A 17,456-nucleotide genomic window follows, 5' to 3' on the forward strand; every position below is an offset into this window, starting at 1 on the left:
GTGTTCTTTTTTCATTCAATAGCTCGAATTTTGTTTTCATGCCTTTCTTCTTATAATTTTCTATATTTTTGTAATCTTGTAATTTGTGACAACATTAATAATTTCAACATATTTTAGAGTTTACAGGCAAAGTCTCAACTCTGTATCACGTTATAATAATAATCATTGTAAAAATGGATATGCCATACTCAAAAATCGAAATATATACTGATATTGATAGAGAGAAAGAAATTGAATATTCGCTATCATTGCTGCAGTACAGGATGGTTATATTATACCTCAAAAACTCTCGAGAATCTAATTTTTCAGCATAACCTTCAGATGGAGAATATCACTTAAATTTAATTTTATCAAGTGGAAGTTATTATGAATTGATGAACTTGAAAATGAAAGAAAATACTGTCAGCAGGTTCATTCATATTTCCAAAAAACTTGGAAATGTGATATCCATTTTTTTATACTGTACTTTTAGAGATCCCATCTTTAGAACTCGATGCGTACAGCGTCGGACAGGAAGAGTTGGAATTCAGGTTCTTCAACAAGACTAAGAGTCAAGCGTTACGCAACCACAGACATATATCTCTCCAGAAATTCTTTGCCCAAGGAAGCGAATAATCATGCATATATTTTTAACCGTGCTCCAAAATAGAAGATGTATCTAATTTATGTCCCGCTGTAATTAACGAGCGAGACAAATTGAGACATTCCTCTGAATTCATTCGAAAACACTATCTGGGAAAATCTAACAATACGTTCCAGCCATGAAAGATAGCCAGGTCTTATCCACATTCGGGACAGCTGTATCAAGTGGATTTGATGGATCTCCCCAAAGGAACATAATGAAATTATCACGACAAATGTGCGGCAGTAAAAAAGAACGCTAGTTATGGCCCACAATTTGTCAACGATCCAAATTTAAATCTAGTTTTTGTGGCGACCACATGTCCAACCATTAATTCCAGTTTTAATTGTGCTCATAAAAATTATTAATGATGTGAAATATACATCATAATAATGTTAAAATACGTTTTACGATGTCGTTTGTGTCAGCAACGTCTGATATGTTGGTTTTGGCTCTGGGAAATATGGAATTTGGCTGACGAATAGGCTCAGCTTCTCTTGGACTACCCAGGAGTTATGCTGATAGATCAAGGGCCCACGATCGCCTGGCCTTCGTCGTTTTATGAAGGCTGATAGTTTTTCTGTGCGTGTCCCCTACACAGGTTAAGACACAGTATACAATCTATATGTATCTATACTGTGGTAAAGACGTCCAACGACTATAAAGGAAATATAAGTTCTATACGAAGACTCCACAATCAATAACTGATCCTTAAGATGGAATTAGTGAAGTTATTGAGGACATAATAGGCCAATTGAAAAGTCCCAGGTTTGCCATAGTAAAACACATTTTTTTGGCAAAATTCGATTTTATTATTCAACATAGTTGTCTTCGAGGGCGATACAACGATTATAGCGATCTTCCAACTTTTTGATAACATTTTTGTAGTACGATTTGTCTTTAGCTTCAAAGTAGGCCTCAGTTTCGGCGATAACTTCTTCATTGGCGCTTAAATTGTTTCCAGCGAGCAGTCTTTTGTGTCTGAAAACAGGAAAAAAACAAACACTACTCAGAATCATTAACACGTTGTTGCTCTTGATCGATTTTGAGCTCGCGCGGCACCCATTTTGCACACAACTTTCTCATGTACTAGTATTCGTGAATGATATGATGTACACATTCAGACGATATCTTAACAATGTCTGCTATTTCGATCAACTTCATTTTACGGCCATTCAAAATTATTTTGTGAGCTTTTTTGATTTTTTCGTCGGTAACAGCCTCTTTTGGGCGTTCACTGCGTTCGCCGTCTTCTTATTTCACCACGTTTAAACTTAGCGTACCAATCAGTGATGGTTGATTTTCCTTGTGCAGACCCCGGAAACTTTTCATCAAGCCAAGGTTTTGCTTCAACTGTATTTTTTTCTCTCAAAAAGCAGTATTTTATCAGCACACTAAATTCTTTTTTTTCCATCTTTTTTAAATATCAAAAGTAGCTACACTCACAACGCAATATCTCACAAACTAATGGTTGGTCTGCTATCAAATTTTGACTCGTATCATTCGAAGGATTGTACTAACTAAAAATCATATGGATTCAATTCTAGCACCGCCATCTGTGCTTCAGACCGGGGACTTTTCAATTGGCCTAATACACCCGCAAATGTAGGAATTGGTCATGAAAAGGATATGGTAGTGCAATCGTAACCGGGGCGGTCGTTTGTAGGATTGTAGAAGGCTCTTTACAATGAAATGAAATGAACATCCATTCATTTTGATGAAAATATACCAGTTTTTTTTTTTGAAATAGTAAACTCGTGTTAAATTTGCAATGTTTCCCCTCCTGTTTTCAATCCAACCTCTCTTTGTTTAATGCAAAATAAACCAAACTCGTCACTGCCTACAACAATAAAAGCGCTGCACTTGTCTCCAAGGAATTCCAATCTTCTTACGCCCTCTCTCTTCTATGTTCCGCCACATCCTTGTGTAAGCAAATTCAGACACGATCGTCTCTCATTCGTCGAATTGCATTACGGAACCTTTCCATGTACAACTAATTCAATCCCGTAGACGACGACTTCCTAATCTATTTGTCTCTCGGTCCTTTGCAAGAAGCGGACTACCGACATATTCGTCTGGTTAATTAATTGCTTTTTCTTCGACATGCGTGGAAAACGGGCCTAAGCGTAGTCTCTGGGGAGGACCGGAGCTGGGAAAACCGAACGCTGGAGTGAAATTGGGGACAAAACGGTTTTGTGTTGTGTTGGAATTTGCCCTCTCTACGGGTTCTATGGTGCTGCTGGGTTTTGTACAGGTTCTTTGGAAGGTGTTTGACTACAAAAATTAGAGTTGAATATAGGATTTTCCAGTAAGATGTTTTTATTTGAAAAAATAACGTGTATATATATTTATTTCATTGTGAAGAGAAGGAGGTCATCAAAGATGGAAAACGATGTCAGCTAAATGGTTGTATAGGGTGTTTTTTTCGTTTAGTTTTTTTCTTTTAGTTGGCATTTCAGTTCAAGATGGCGACCGATTCAACAGCTGTTAAGTAATTTATTCTCGGTTTGGTTTGGCAATTCATCATGAATAGACTCACGCTTGAACAACGCTTGCAAATAGTGCAATTTCATTTCGAAAATAATGGTTCTGTGTGGAATACGTATCGCGCACTACGTCCATTAGCGATGAAGCGCACTTCTGGTTGAATGGCTACGTCAAAAAACAAAACTGCCGCATTCGGAGTGAAGCTAATCCTCAAGTATATGTCGAAACACCCTTACATCCAGAAAAACTGACTGTTTGGTGCGCTTTATGGGCTGGTGGAATCATTGTCAAAAACGATGATGGCCAGAATGTTACAGTCAATGGTGATCGGTATAGAGCCATGATTACTAACTTTTTCATTCCTGAATTGAACAACCATGATGTCCAGGAGCTTTGGTTCCAACAAGACGGCGCAACATGTCACACAGCTCGTGCCACAATCGATTTATTGGAAGACACATTTGGTGACCGCCTAATTTCACGTTTTGGACCTGTGAATTGGCCTCCAAGATCTTGTGATTTAACACCGCTAGACTACTTTCTGTGGGGCTATGTAAATAAGTCATTGGTCTATGCGGATAAACCACAAACCCTTTGGAAGACAACATTCGCCGTGTTATTGCCGATATACGGCCACAAATGTTGGAAAAAGTCATCGAAAATTGGACGTCCAGATTGGACTACATCCGAGCCAGCCGTGGCGGTCATATGCCAGAGATCATATTTAAAATGTAATGCCACAAGATAATCTTGCGGATAAATTAAATTCATGTCAATCGAATAATCCATCGTTATTTTATTGCAATTTAAAGTTCTATAGCTCTAAACAAAACACCCTTTATATGCCGTGCATCTCGTGCATATCAAGCTGAAGTAATATCAAGTAGCTTGATATCAAGTTAAGCAATAAATATCCTAAATCAAGTATGTTATTTTTCACGAGTTTGATTTTCAAGTCAAGTAGTTGGTTGAAATGTTAAGCTACTTGGTTTGATGAATCCCTAGTCCTAGATAACTCCACTTGAAAAATGGTTTATTTCTAGATCTAGTTATTTTTGGAGAACATTCATTTCAATTTAATCGCTTTTAATTCCGTTCAATTTTTCATTCATAAATACCTGCATCCCTAGTCTTAAAATCATTCTAAAGCTCTTCATCATAATTTCGAATCAAAAACATCTCTCTGATCTTCTCCGATCTTAAAAAGAAGGCAATAACAAGCATCTGCTCGCATTCCGCATCTTCAAACACGAAAACAAATCCCTCAGTCAATATTAATAACAATCTACCACATCGGAAACCGTAAACAGAACACCGCGAGATGAAAAAACAGAAACACAAAAAAACAGTCTTCCTTTGAGCGACAAATACTGCCCAGTTTTGATGTCAGCCAAGCTGTCACAGCTCGTATGTCATATTCTTACGGTTCTATAATCCCGTGAATGAATAATTGAAACATCTTGCTCGGAGATGAAAAGAAATAAGAGTTCCTCTTTCTCCTCCACTTCCATCGTCTAAAATATGATGCTTATTTGTCAGACCGTCCGCCAGAATTATGTTTAATAGGCACGAACAACTGTTTCAAATGGTTTTTATCGCATGATACCCGATATCCCGAGACTGGAATGATATTCAGATGAAGGATTTCATCTAGAATTGACTTCCGAGAAAACCTCGGACCGGTTGTGGGTACCACAAGGCTATTTGCTGTTATTTTCGAGCGCACAGCAGATCGCTCTATTATTTCGATGGAAAGTCTGCAATTTTAGAATTTTGAGCCAGCAATGATCGCAAACGATAAGGGTTCACTGATGGCAAATTCGTGGTCAAATTCAAAAACAATCGGAAATATATAGGTGTATATTCTTTTGAGATAGAGCAATACAAAATATTTTCATCTATTAGATATACACCTTTATATTAGTTACTATTGCTATCACATATACTTCCGCCTCATATTCGTAGACAAGTCTCAGCTAAGAAATCTTGGGAAAAATTTAATTTCTACCCGAACTTATTTCCAATTTTTTCTTACTTTCCAGATACTAGAACTGCCAGATTAAAGTCTCTATGGATTAATACCTTCCTTCAATCTAATGAAAGTGACAAGGAAATTTGGCATTCGGAATGGAGTTCTTGTAATGTATTCAACAAAAGTCTAATCGTTAACCCTTCAGAGAAAGTTCTAGGTTTCAATCTTCCTAGGGAAACTTGGTGTATTTCGACTTAGGACTGGTCATGGTCGTTGCACTAGTATGCTCTTCAAATAGCATTCTATCGATAACCCACGATGTGAGTATGGTGTAGGAGAAACCATTGACCACTTGGTGAATTCTTGTCCAAATAATATTTGGACAAGAATTCACCAAGTGGTCAATTATTATGAAATAAATGAAAATGTGTTTTATTTACGTTTACTTTCGTAACCATGAAATGAAGAACTCTTTATTATTCAGCCAGATATATTGTATTCTTTATTTTTATTACATTTATTTTTTTTTTTATTGCACTTTTGAACCCCGTATGAAGATAGGACTTATGAGGCAAAAAAATCATAAATGATTCGGACTTTCTAATAATAAAATTAAGGAAACTTTCCATGACAATTCTAATTTTCCAATATATCGAGTCATTGAGATTATTTAGTCTTTTATTAAGGCTGAGCTGAGAATAACAAATTCTATTAAGGAATTTAATACCGGTTTTTGACCAAGTGCTGCCACCTATCCCGGAAATGTCGATATAAAAACGAATGTTACTCCGATTAAAAGGTAGCTTTATGTCTTTCTACTCTATAAACCAGAGTATCCGTTAGATGTCACAAGCTGTATTGAAGAGATTGCGATGATTTCAAACTTCAGCTGAGATTAGAAGAATTATAAAGTGAAATTTCAAATGTTGAACTCAAAACTTGGACATGTCTCAATCTTTCCGAGTGAATTTATTGTTAATAATAGGCACTATCCTAACGCCCTCTGGCAGTATTTTTCTGAACTACAGTAAATCACAAAGAAGAGATTCTGCTTCAATCCGATAACACTCAATCAAATTTTTATGCTTAGTCATAAGCAGATAGTTTAAGTTTTGAATAATGGCTCTAAATGAAGATGTTTAGAAATTACAGAAATCTGAAAACTGATAAAGATGTATGTTTCTTCAATCATTCATAGGTGTCGCTTCAAATCGAATATTCGAAAAGTTTATACCATTTTCAAAATATGCGCTCCTGTTAGGGCAATGAATAGGAATTTTACCAACTACGTGCAGTCAAAATATTGTATCGTTGTTCGGATTGTGTAGGTAAACAATAGCAGATTCATTATAATAATTCAATTGTCTTCTGAGAATTAAATTAATATCAAAGAGGTGTTAGTCATATTATTTGAAAAAAATCAAAATTTATTTTATTGAATGAAATAGTATGGGCTCTATGGTTGAAATTAGAAACAGGTTTTAATATTTACAAGTAAGAATCCAAATTTTTGGGCATCGTTAAAACTGAAAGAGAATGGCGGAGACAATTTTATCCCAGAGCATCTCGTGATGAACAAGATGGAAGCAAGGATGCTGAGCCACCTCCTCTCTCTCATAAATTCCTAACTTGTCATGTATCTCAATCAGCATCGTGACTGACAAAACTGTTTGTTGTATCCCCTCTTTTTCCAAATACCCCTTGCCAACATAACTAGCATTTGAAAATTCCGAATTAATAGAAAATTTTCCCGTGTTTCCAAAAATCGCCAAATCCAGCAAAATAATAATTTTATTTTTTCTGAGGGTTCGTTACATCTATATTTTTTGACCCGTCGTAAAAGGAAAATTTCCCAATGACTTTTCCCTCCAAACCTCATAGTTCACAAGCATACCTACCGAAGAAGATCCATACTGTGCACGTGGTTACACAATGAGCTACTTCTACATCAGGATCACATGATCCTGAAGAGATATACCGAAGTGAAATATGGATAGATGGAAGTTAATCTTGCTGGACCTCAAAATTAACATTCTGTTTTCGTTCAAATATATCCAAATCATTTTTTTATATTATTGCTTTATCCTTTGTTTTTGATTTCGGGCTGTCACCATTGTCGGTCAAAAAAAAGCTGTCCGTCATATTGTTGCAAACAATTGTTAGGTTCGAGTATCAGGAGAACATCAGTTGGGAGAAGTTGTGTATATTGTTGCTTGGAACATGACCTACCTACTCTTTTCGATTAATTTCATTACTTCAATCGTCAACACACCTACCTGTCTGAATGATTGTATAATTTATTACGTAACGAGACAAAATCACTTTTACTTTCTATATCATAACGTTTTCACAGACTTCCCAATGAGGAGAACATGACTTAACAGAGGTACATGACTTCTTTCGGTTACATCCCATCTCAACAAATTTGGGAAGTATCTGATGAACTATTTATTTTTGTTTCACTTTGAATTTATGACTTTTAAACTACAATAAATTCCGAATCTATTGAATAAGACGTTATTAAATTATGGATTTGGTCGATCTGAATCCTAGATTCCTAGAACCTAACTGCTTTCAATGTTACTATGGGAATTAATTATTGTTATAGAGATTAGCGTGTAAAGAAATACAAAATAACAGACATACCAAAATTGTACAAAACATATACATGTTTCTATTATTTGTAAAAAAAGGGTGCTTTAGTTCTATTAGGGGAAACTGCTGGATTTCAAAAAAGTTATAGTCAGCTAACTAGAAAAAATGTCCATACCGTTTTTTTCTCTCTCTCTATCATTTTTCTCTTCACTGCACATCAGTTATTTCATGAACCTCTAAAGATAGATAAAAATACCCCGTTTAAGCTAGCAGAACTTTTTTTTAATTTTTTTAGTCATAATTTTAGGCTAATTCATTACCCTATTCAAAAACTTTTTGCTGCCAAATTGTCGGAGAAATCTCGGATTCTGCTAGGTTAACGTTAGGCAAGCAGAACCACCTAACTAATCGACTTCTTATGGACTAATTATAACTTTTAATTTTTTTTTCAATTGCACTTCAAAAAAAAAAGAAAACCACATAAAATGAAAAATGCTGAGTTTATGTATCTAATGCCTTTGACATATTAAAAATAATGGACACAAGAAAAATACAGGCTGAAGAGCCTGTAGAATAGATGATTCCAAAAATTCAATTTAGTGGAGAATATGCGCATAGTCATCTATACATAATTTGTTAAACTTATTTTGCAGCAGCCAACCACAAGGAGAATCCTGTAACGTATACAACCACAAATAGAATCCTGTAACGTATATAACCACAAGTAGAATCCTGTAACGTATACAACCACAAATAGAATCCTGTAACGCATATAACCACAAGTAGAAACCTGTAACGTATACAATCACAAGTAGAATCCTGTAACATATACAACCACAAGGAGAATCCTGTAATGTATACGTCACTACCAAAGCTTAGTTTGAGCTGCTTTTCCTAGATGTCGCCATATATCAAATTCTAGGAAAAAAAAAGTGGCGGATATATTTATAGTTCTATATTTAAGCGCATCCGCACTATAGACATATGATAAATTGTACTAATACTTTACAAAAAGATTTTCTGATCAGATCAGCTTCAAAATTTGATATTACGAAGAATATTCAATAATGACTACCTATCTGCTTCAAGATGTTTCCTGAAAAAACTTGGAGATGTTATATCATATTTTGTGAGACTTTTTTCGGTAAAACCAAGACTATACCTTGGAAATTTTTTCACCAAAAAAAGTTTTTGATTGGAATCGACTTCAAAATTTGAAGTCGTATATGCATTCAGTTCCTCCATAGAAAAAAAATTTCGAAATCACTTTCAAAATTTGATATCTTGAAGAATTTTCCATGCTGAATACCAACCTGCATTTCAATTCTTCTAATGCTAAAAACTGGAAGCACTAAATATTGAAAAGTTCGTACAGAAATCAAGTGAAGATGGCCATCCAAGCATTTATATAGATGTCAATAGAAGACTTCTGCGAATAACCTACTGCAACTGCGAATTTCATATTGTTATTTGGAGGTAAAATACTAAGAATATAGATTCTAAGATCCATGTGTCACCTCAGATGAACTGGAGGAAACAATACACAAGAAAGTTATTTCGCAATTGATATTATTCTGATAATGAGTAGGTATAGTTATATTTGTTCCGTTCGTTTCGTGAGAGGAATCTTTCAATAATTCAAATAAGAGTACAGTTTTTGGAATGTCCCATAAACTTAAACCTACTAATATAACGTGATTTTTGCGATGACACTCTCTTCATCGAGTTGTTGAGGATCAAATATTTACCTACTTACTCAATAGGTACTATATGCACGAATATTTTTTCATATACCACCTTCTTAGGCGAATACAAACGAGCTATTATCTTCATCGCTCTATTGGAGGAATTCATTATCTTCAGAGAATACCAATTGATCATTTTGAATTCTTTCTTATATTTATCTCAATTTTATCAGTCCCGCGTACGTATATGAACATTTGGCAAGTGGTCTTTGAATTATATCAGAAAAATGATATCTTTGAAAGTGAAGAGTGTTCTGAGCACGGTTTTTTGTGTATTATTGTCGTTCGTGGAAGTGAAAGTAAGTAAGAATAAGTATCTGTCTGATGATGCTGTGGTGTAAGACTATATTACGTCAAATTAAAATTAAATATCTTTTGAAAATACTAGGAAAAAGTGGAGAACTCAGGTCAATTTTTATTTTGAGAAAAAAAAATAAGAATTACAAACCAGAAAAAAACTCTTGAATGTCTCCAGAATTCCAGAGCAAAACAAGCAATGTTATCCTAGACCTACACTATACTACTTCTAATTGTTCTGTGCCAACTTGGCATCAAGTTATGATAATTTGTTACAGTTCTTATCTCCTATTTGAAAGAATTCTTGTACTTTGTTTCACAGTTGAAATTTGTGATTTATTTTAGAGGTCCATAGTTTATCTTACTATCAATCAAATATGTGATAAGTTTTTGTAAACATTCATTCATCATAGATCTGCAAAAAATATAAAATGGAAAAACATTTGTGATTGAGTACCTATTGATATTTTCAGCTAGATCCTTCCATTTCCTGGAAAATATAAGGTCAAATTTTTTTTGCCTTTTGTGGAAATGGTCTAGATCTTATGTATGAATTCTGCTCCTTCAATGCCTCTCACAAATGCTTAATTAGGATTAAACAATTCATATCATTATAGGGTATTATAGTAAAAACGGAAAATGGATTGGTTCAGGGAAAGATAGGACGTACAGTAGGACAAAATAAAACCTTCTATGCATTTCAAGGCATTCCCTATGCTAAACCACCCGTTGGACACTTGAGATTTCTGGTAAGATTTACCTTCAACTTTACTAGAAAACACTTCTGATAGCTCCTATAGCCGAGCCTTGAATTACCTATAAGTATAATGTTGAACATGTTTATGTTTATTTGCTGTGAATCCTGTTTTAAGGCTCCTCAGCCCATAGAGGATTGGAATGATGTCTTAACCACAGATACAGACGCACCAAGATGTATTCAGACGAATCAAAATCAAGTATTAGGAAAGGAAGATTGCCTATATCTGAATGTGTACACACCACAGGTGAGTTTGACTTGGTATCTTCTAAGGAGACTTTACGACACTGTATATTTAACGTGTTCACACATACATATTGCAATTTTTTGTAACTTCCGATTCGTTTTTATTCCTTTGCGACCCATATAATTTCAAAAAAATGTTATTTTTCACACTCACACCTTCACAACGCCGTACAGTATGATCTGATGTGATCAGTCATAAGTTAACCTAAAACTAACTGGCGAAGATATATTGGTGTCACCATCTATATTGGTTAGAATTATGTATGAAGACATTTTCATTGATTCAACATTGAATCTTAACTTTCCATTATTTCTAAATTCTCTTCAGTGTTTTTCTAAAACGAGCTACTTACTTTCTAAAAACTTTTCAGTTGCCAGACGTATCAAAACCTCTTCTACCTGTGATGGTCTGGATATACGGTGGAGGATTCGAAGCAGGAACATCAGAATACAACGAAACCGGACCAGACTACTTCTTGGACGAAGATGTCATCTTCGTTTCACTTAATTACAGATTGGGCGTTTTTGGGTTCTTAAGTTTGGGTGATACTGTTGTGCCTGGTAACAACGGCTTGAAGGATCAGAATTTGGCGTTGCTTTGGATTAAACAGAATATCATAAACTTCGGTGGCGATGAAGACCAGATTACACTCTTTGGTCAGAGTGCGGGATCGGCTTCAGTCTCATATCATTCGCTCTCTCCTCATTCTAAAGGTGAGAATCGTGTGAACCTAGTGTATGTCATTCTGATTTGCAAAATCAGAAATAGAAAATAGAAATTCTACATAAAAAGTATTGAAATGTTAGAGGAGTGGATATAGTCTAATTTTCAAGTTATTCTCTAGTTTGTATAAATTTTTTCAGGATTGTTCAACAGAGCTATTTTGCAATCTGGAACCTCATTCTGTCTTTGGTCCTTCTCCAGATTAGGACCTGAGGTAGCCAGGGAACTTGCAACCAACTTGAAAATCAACACGACCTCTTCAGAAGCCATACTCTACGCTTTACAGAACATTGACGCTTATGAACTCCATCAAAAAGCCAGAGAAGCAACGCAAGCAGTAAGACACTTCGTAAATAAGAGTTTCTGAGAAATCAAAGGGTTATTTCCAGAAATATCTGACTGCTGACCCCAAAGATGGATTCATCTTTGCCCCAGTTCTTGAGCCTGATCATCCTGGTTCCTTTTTGAGCAACAGGAGTTACGAACTGGTGCGTACAGGGAATTTCTTCAAGGTTCCCACCATGTTGGGCTATAACTCCTTGGAAGGTTGGACACAGGTATCAAGTATGTCCTTTCTTGTCTTCAATATTGAATCGAATATTTATTGGAGGATTTATGCATTGTTTCTAACGGGTGTTTTTTTTCGAGGTATACCTATAACTTAAAGTTGGCATTACTGTTCAAGATGGCGACCGATTTAACAGCTGTCAAGTGATTTATTCTCAGTTTGGTTTGGCAATTCATCATGAATAGACTCACGCTTGAACAACGCTTGCAAATAGTGCAATTTTATTTCGAAAATAATGGTTCTGTGCGGAATACGTATCGCGCACTTCTGGTTGAATGGCTACGTCAACAAACAAAACTGCCACATTTGGAGTGAAGCTAATCCTCAAGTGTATGTCGAAACACTGTTGCATCCAGAAAAACTGAGTGTTTGGTGCGCTCTATGGGCTGGTGGAATCATTGGTCCGTACTTCTTCAAAAACGATAATGGCCAGAACGTTAATGTCAATGGTGATCGGTATAGAGCCATGATTACTAACTTTTTCATTCCTGAATTGAACAACCATTATGTCCAGGAGCTGTGGTTCCAACAAGACGGCGCAACATGTCACACAGCTCGTGCCACAATCGATTTATTGAAAGACACGTTTGGTGACCGCCTAATTTCACGTTTTGGACCTGTGAATTGGCCTCCAAGATATTGTGATTTAACACCGCTAGACTACTTTCTGTGGGGCTCTGTAAAGTCATTGGTGTATGAGGATAAGCCACAAATCCTTGACCATTTGAAAGACAACATTCGCCGTGTTATTACCGATATACGGCCACAAATGTTGGAAAAAATTCATCGAAAATTGGACGTCCAAATTGGACTACATCTGAGTCAGCCGTGGCAATCATATGCCAGAAATCATATTTAAAATGTAATGCCACAAGATTATCTTGCGGATAAATAAAATTCATGTCAATCGAATAATCCATCGTTGTTTTATTGCAATTTAAAGTTCTATAGCTCTAAAAAAACACCCTTTACATATAAGGAAACATGTTTTTTCTTAGAACTTAGAATCTTATTGAGGTTAACTTATTTGTTGATTTTTCAATATTATTCCTGCAAAATAGATCTGTGTTACTCTTTAATGTTTTCATATCCATAATACCTTCCAGACGTATTCAGAATATACTTGGTAAGGTACGACTTAACTCCCTCTAAACTGGTACCTGCAGATATGAATATTAAAGATCCAGAATTGAAGAATATTGTTGGTAAAAAAATCAAATATCAGTATTTTGGATTGATGCCCGTTTCACTATCTACAGATGACTTGCTATTGGTAAGCCTGAATGATTAGATCTTTTTTTGTATATTGAATATTGGCTAGATTTTTGATCCCTCAAAGTTTTAGAACGATTAACTTGAAAAATAAAATGAATCAAATTGAAAAAAAAATCATACTGTATAATATGTTATCAATATTTTGTTCTTCCAAATTCTATTTGGTAGTGGGTAATTTCGGTACAAAAAACTTTAGATTTAAACCTCGGTGAGACCGGAAGAAATAATGAATTTCTCTACATTTATGAATTTGTTCCATAGTATATCAGTCATGACCAGTTCGTAAGACCTATTCAGCAATATGCTAAAATGTTGGCGAAATATTCTCCTACATATATGTACAAGTTTCATTATGAAGGTGCACTTGGAGGAAAAGTTAACAGAACATCGACAGGTATGAAACAATTAAAGATTAGGACTAAAAGCCTTTGATGTAATATATGTATCTGAATACAGGAGTAGCTCATGCTGAAGAATTGGGATATCTGTTCAGAAGGAATATCAGTGCTTCTGCTGATGATGTACTAACTAGAACGAGAATGATCAGACTTTGGACCAACTTTGCTAAATATGGGTGAGTTCGAGAAATTCCAAAACTTGTAAACATTTGATGAATTTATCCGATTTTTATAGTTGTAATACATAACATGGAACTTGAATAAGGAATTACTCACTAATTTTACGAAAATTCAAATGTGTAAAATGAAAAACCATCGGAAAAACCCTATTAAATATAGTAGTAACTTTTTTTTTTTGTTGAACACTAAGTCTATATTTTTGAATAGCTTGTTTTATTTCCACCCTTATTTTTACAGATTTTTTCATGGAATTTTTGTTTGTAGTTTTTTTGCTCGATTTGTAAATTAAAGTTGAGCATAGGAATCTATTTCGTTTGTGTTATAAACCATATTATTTCCTTTCAGTGATCCAACTCCAGTTTCAGATGGAATATTGCAGAACCAAAAATGGCTACCCATAACTGACAACTCCACAATGAACACACTGAGTATCGATTACAACTTAACAACAACCCTAAATCCAGACAACAACGCTGTTACGTTCTGGGACAAACTATACGCAAAATATGGACGCTCTCCGTTTGACACCTATTGAATTTATTGTATTTCTCGGTTTCTAATTCCTTTCATGGAATTATACAGTGCGAAAAGTTTGAAGTATGAGTTACCAGCCAAGATAGACTCCGATAAAGACAAATTTGGTTCAAACTTTTTTTTTAATTCCGAAACATTGTGAATAATACTCTAGAAAAAATGTATAAAAAAGACCGAATAAAAGTTACGAAACATTTTCATTCATCAGATTCATTTATTCCCTCCAGAAAAATTCTCCTTTCATAAAAAACATCGTATTTTGTAAGCAAAAGCTATTTAGAAACTTGTTTTGATGAACATTCTTTGCTGTACCATTTTTAATCATACCTGACCAAAAAATTTCATATTTTGGTCAAAAATCGATGCGATGTCTTTAGTTCACTCCAAAAATCACTGGAAATTATTATACAAACACAAGGACAATTGAAATTTTTCTTAGCAAAATGTCTTATGTCTTTTAAGTATTTTTGAAAAATATACTTTTCGATATAATGAAATAAAATTCGAAATTTCTCATTTTATTATCAACAGATGAGGACGTTTAACAAACTCATTAGTTTTCAGTAACTGTAAATTCTATAAATCTGAATCTGATTGATGTTTATATTTAGAGATTTTATATAGTTTTCCAGCTCATTATGAAGAATAGAATAATGATCAGATAAGAGGCACCAATATAATAATTGATGAATAATATAACATTGTAATTACTCCATATCAAAAATCAATTTTAGATATCACATATAAAAACGTGACATGAACAATACAACCATTTTTTAGGATACGTTCGAAATCCAAAAAGCGAGATAGTTATGTTGAAAAAACTTTGTCGAGTGATCTTTCTAATTCATGCAGTTTCATATGAATTAGTGTTGGTGAGTTCTCAATATAAATTTTACAAGTTTAACTATTTTAAGAGGTAAGGGTAGTCAACAGGTGAAAACAAAAAAAACATGTACATAATTTGATCTAGCGAATTCTTTCATATTTTATCGTACCAGTTTAAAATATGAACAAAGGGGACATAAATGTTCATTTTCTTTATTTTTACTACTCATTTCCTATATTTTTTTTATGGATTTTGCGATATGTCGATAGATAGTTTGTTATAGAAGATTATCTAGAAATTGTAACAGAACAATGTTTTTAAAACTTGACTACTCCAACCTCTTAGTGATATTAGTCGAACAAGTCATTGGCTAACTTGATATTTTTACCACAGGCAGTCCAAAAAACATCATTACAACTGGAAAGCTTCAGTGTTTGCCCGGAAAACGAAAATACAAGATATCCAATTCGTGATTTGACTTTTAACAGGGTTAACGCAACCCATTCTGCCTTGAGTTTAAAAGTGTCTTTCTTAGACGACATAGGTGACAATATTTGGGTAATATATCAAAGCGTTATATCAAAAAATGAGGACCAAGTTGAATTCATTTCGATAAAAATCCAGGTACCTACGTAAAACAACCTGCATATGATTTTTCTCCTGAAAATAAAATATATAGCAGTTTATTTTTGTGTTTCTCAATCGAGATAAAATTTTTCTTTAAGGTGCAAACTTTTATGTCAATTGCGTCATCAGAATTTAAAAAAAATCAAACACAATATAAAAAAAAATACTGAGTTCTGGTTTCATATATAACTACCAATATAGAGTTTTGTGATCTCTAAGAGCGCAATAATCAATGGATTTCTTTCAATGAATTCAGCCTCATCTTCACTTGAACTATTTTTATTAACACTTCAAAAATCATCTGGAAAAATTTTATTTTTAGAGTCAAATTATTTTGGAGAGATGGACAAGTGGTGGATGGGCTAGTGTTCCTTTTGTAACACAGAAAAATCCATGTAAAATGTGCCTTCAATATTTCCCAGAAATTTGGATAGGATATTTTAGAGCTATGGGTGTGAAGGAACCAGAAAAATGTCCCATTCCCAAGGTAGGAAATTGCTAATTTGGAGAGGTTTTATATTTATGATCACTATTTTAGTAATATGAAATTATATGGCATAGTTTCTTCAATTGAATTGTTCTTATAAATTATTCCCATCGTTACTTGATCTCAAATCTTCAATAAATGAAAAACAAGTAAAGGTTGAATGGAAATTGACTATCATCCTGTATTATTTCAGTCAATACTTCACAAAATCACCATCGGAGCTCATCTTCATTCAATTCGTGCTTTCATTTAATTTTATGTGAAAAAAAAATTGATGTTTTTTTTTTAAATCCGACGAATGGTCATTCTATAGTTATTAATCAGATCCAATAGGATCTGCACAGCCTGCCTTAAGATGTACTGTATTTTTTGAAGTTCCATTCATATCTGGATACTCATATTCAGGAGAAATATTTTCCAAAATTTTAATTTTCCACCCGATAATACCTTTGTTTCATTTTCAATGAGAAATGAGTTATTTTCGATATTTTTTTTCAATCAACATCTATGATAGGTTAGTTTCTCCCAATATAATATCTTTCAGTTTGAATTTAATGAATGTTTTTTTTTAGGGTGACTATGTCTTAGAAAACTACCTCATTCCAATGCAAGGAGTTAAAATACCCTTTTGGAAGGGTAGATTTAGAGTGAAAGTCCTTTGGACAGGATCTAAAGACTCAAATGATATCTACTACTGCCTTGAAATAGGTGCCTCATCTGAAGAAAAAATATAATTTGGGAAAAGAAAGAAATAACTGAACTTCTTAAGGAATATTCATACAAGTTTTTTTATATTTTGGATTGAAGTCCATTGATGAATGTAATGAAATAAAGCGGTTATATTGATTACTCATTCCTATTTTTTCAAGAAAATTCCAATTAGACTCAGCAAAATTGATTTAAAAATTATGGCAGGATTGGATGCTGAAGTAATAAGTTCAACGCAACCACTTGTTGGTTAAAATTCCAGCTGTTGGAGTACTTCTCAAAAATTATATTGATCATTTCCATTAGATTTGTAAAAAAATCGCCTTTACATCCTACATCACATTAATCACAAAAACATGGTGAATTTTGAAGACACAATCTAAAAAAAATCATTTTCGTATATTG

General features: G+C 34.1%; 2 protein-coding genes across 2 annotated transcripts; both read left to right on the forward strand.

Moving 5' to 3' along the window:
* Positions 1 to 9,566: 9,566 nt before the first annotated feature.
* LOC123676891 (juvenile hormone esterase-like) lies at positions 9,567 to 14,604 on the forward strand. Its single transcript, XM_045613160.1, has 10 exons — positions 9,567 to 9,720; positions 10,336 to 10,467; positions 10,591 to 10,722; positions 11,093 to 11,435; positions 11,586 to 11,782; positions 11,835 to 12,009; positions 13,120 to 13,286; positions 13,550 to 13,682; positions 13,745 to 13,862; positions 14,212 to 14,604. The coding sequence occupies exons 1-10, from the start codon at positions 9,649 to 9,651 to the stop codon at positions 14,399 to 14,401; spliced, it is 1,659 nt and encodes a 552-aa protein (XP_045469116.1). The 5' UTR covers positions 9,567 to 9,648; the 3' UTR covers positions 14,402 to 14,604.
* A 320-nt stretch (positions 14,605 to 14,924) lies between these two features.
* On the forward strand, positions 14,925 to 17,192 carry LOC123676892. Its single transcript, XM_045613162.1, has 4 exons — positions 14,925 to 15,275; positions 15,623 to 15,787; positions 16,179 to 16,343; positions 16,916 to 17,192. The coding sequence occupies exons 1-4, from the start codon at positions 15,213 to 15,215 to the stop codon at positions 17,075 to 17,077; spliced, it is 555 nt and encodes a 184-aa protein (XP_045469118.1). The 5' UTR covers positions 14,925 to 15,212; the 3' UTR covers positions 17,078 to 17,192.
* The last annotated feature ends 264 nt before the right edge of the window (positions 17,193 to 17,456 follow it).

This window comes from Harmonia axyridis, chromosome 3, assembly GCF_914767665.1.
Source record: "Harmonia axyridis chromosome 3, icHarAxyr1.1, whole genome shotgun sequence".
Classification (NCBI taxonomy): Eukaryota; Metazoa; Arthropoda; class Insecta; order Coleoptera; family Coccinellidae; genus Harmonia; species Harmonia axyridis.

What these genes read in the sequence shown, in the direction of transcription:
- LOC123676892 (XM_045613162.1), top strand. Translation starts at nt 15,213, where the DNA reads ATGTTGAAAAAACTTTGTCGAGTGATCTTTCTAATTCATGCAGTTTCA. An exon ending in ACATAGGTGACAATATTTGG is followed by an intron (nt 15,788 to 16,178) that starts GTAATATATCAA and finishes TTTTATTTTTAG; the next exon opens with AGTCAAATTATTTTGGAGAG. An exon ending in AAAAATGTCCCATTCCCAAG is followed by an intron (nt 16,344 to 16,915) that starts GTAGGAAATTGC and finishes GTTTTTTTTTAG; the next exon opens with GGTGACTATGTCTTAGAAAA.
- LOC123676891 (XM_045613160.1), top strand. Translation starts at nt 9,649, where the DNA reads ATGATATCTTTGAAAGTGAAGAGTGTTCTGAGCACGGTTTTTTGTGTA. An exon ending in TTGGACACTTGAGATTTCTG is followed by an intron (nt 10,468 to 10,590) that starts GTAAGATTTACC and finishes TCCTGTTTTAAG; the next exon opens with GCTCCTCAGCCCATAGAGGA. An exon ending in AGGTTGGACACAGGTATCAA is followed by an intron (nt 12,010 to 13,119) that starts GTATGTCCTTTC and finishes AATACCTTCCAG; the next exon opens with ACGTATTCAGAATATACTTG.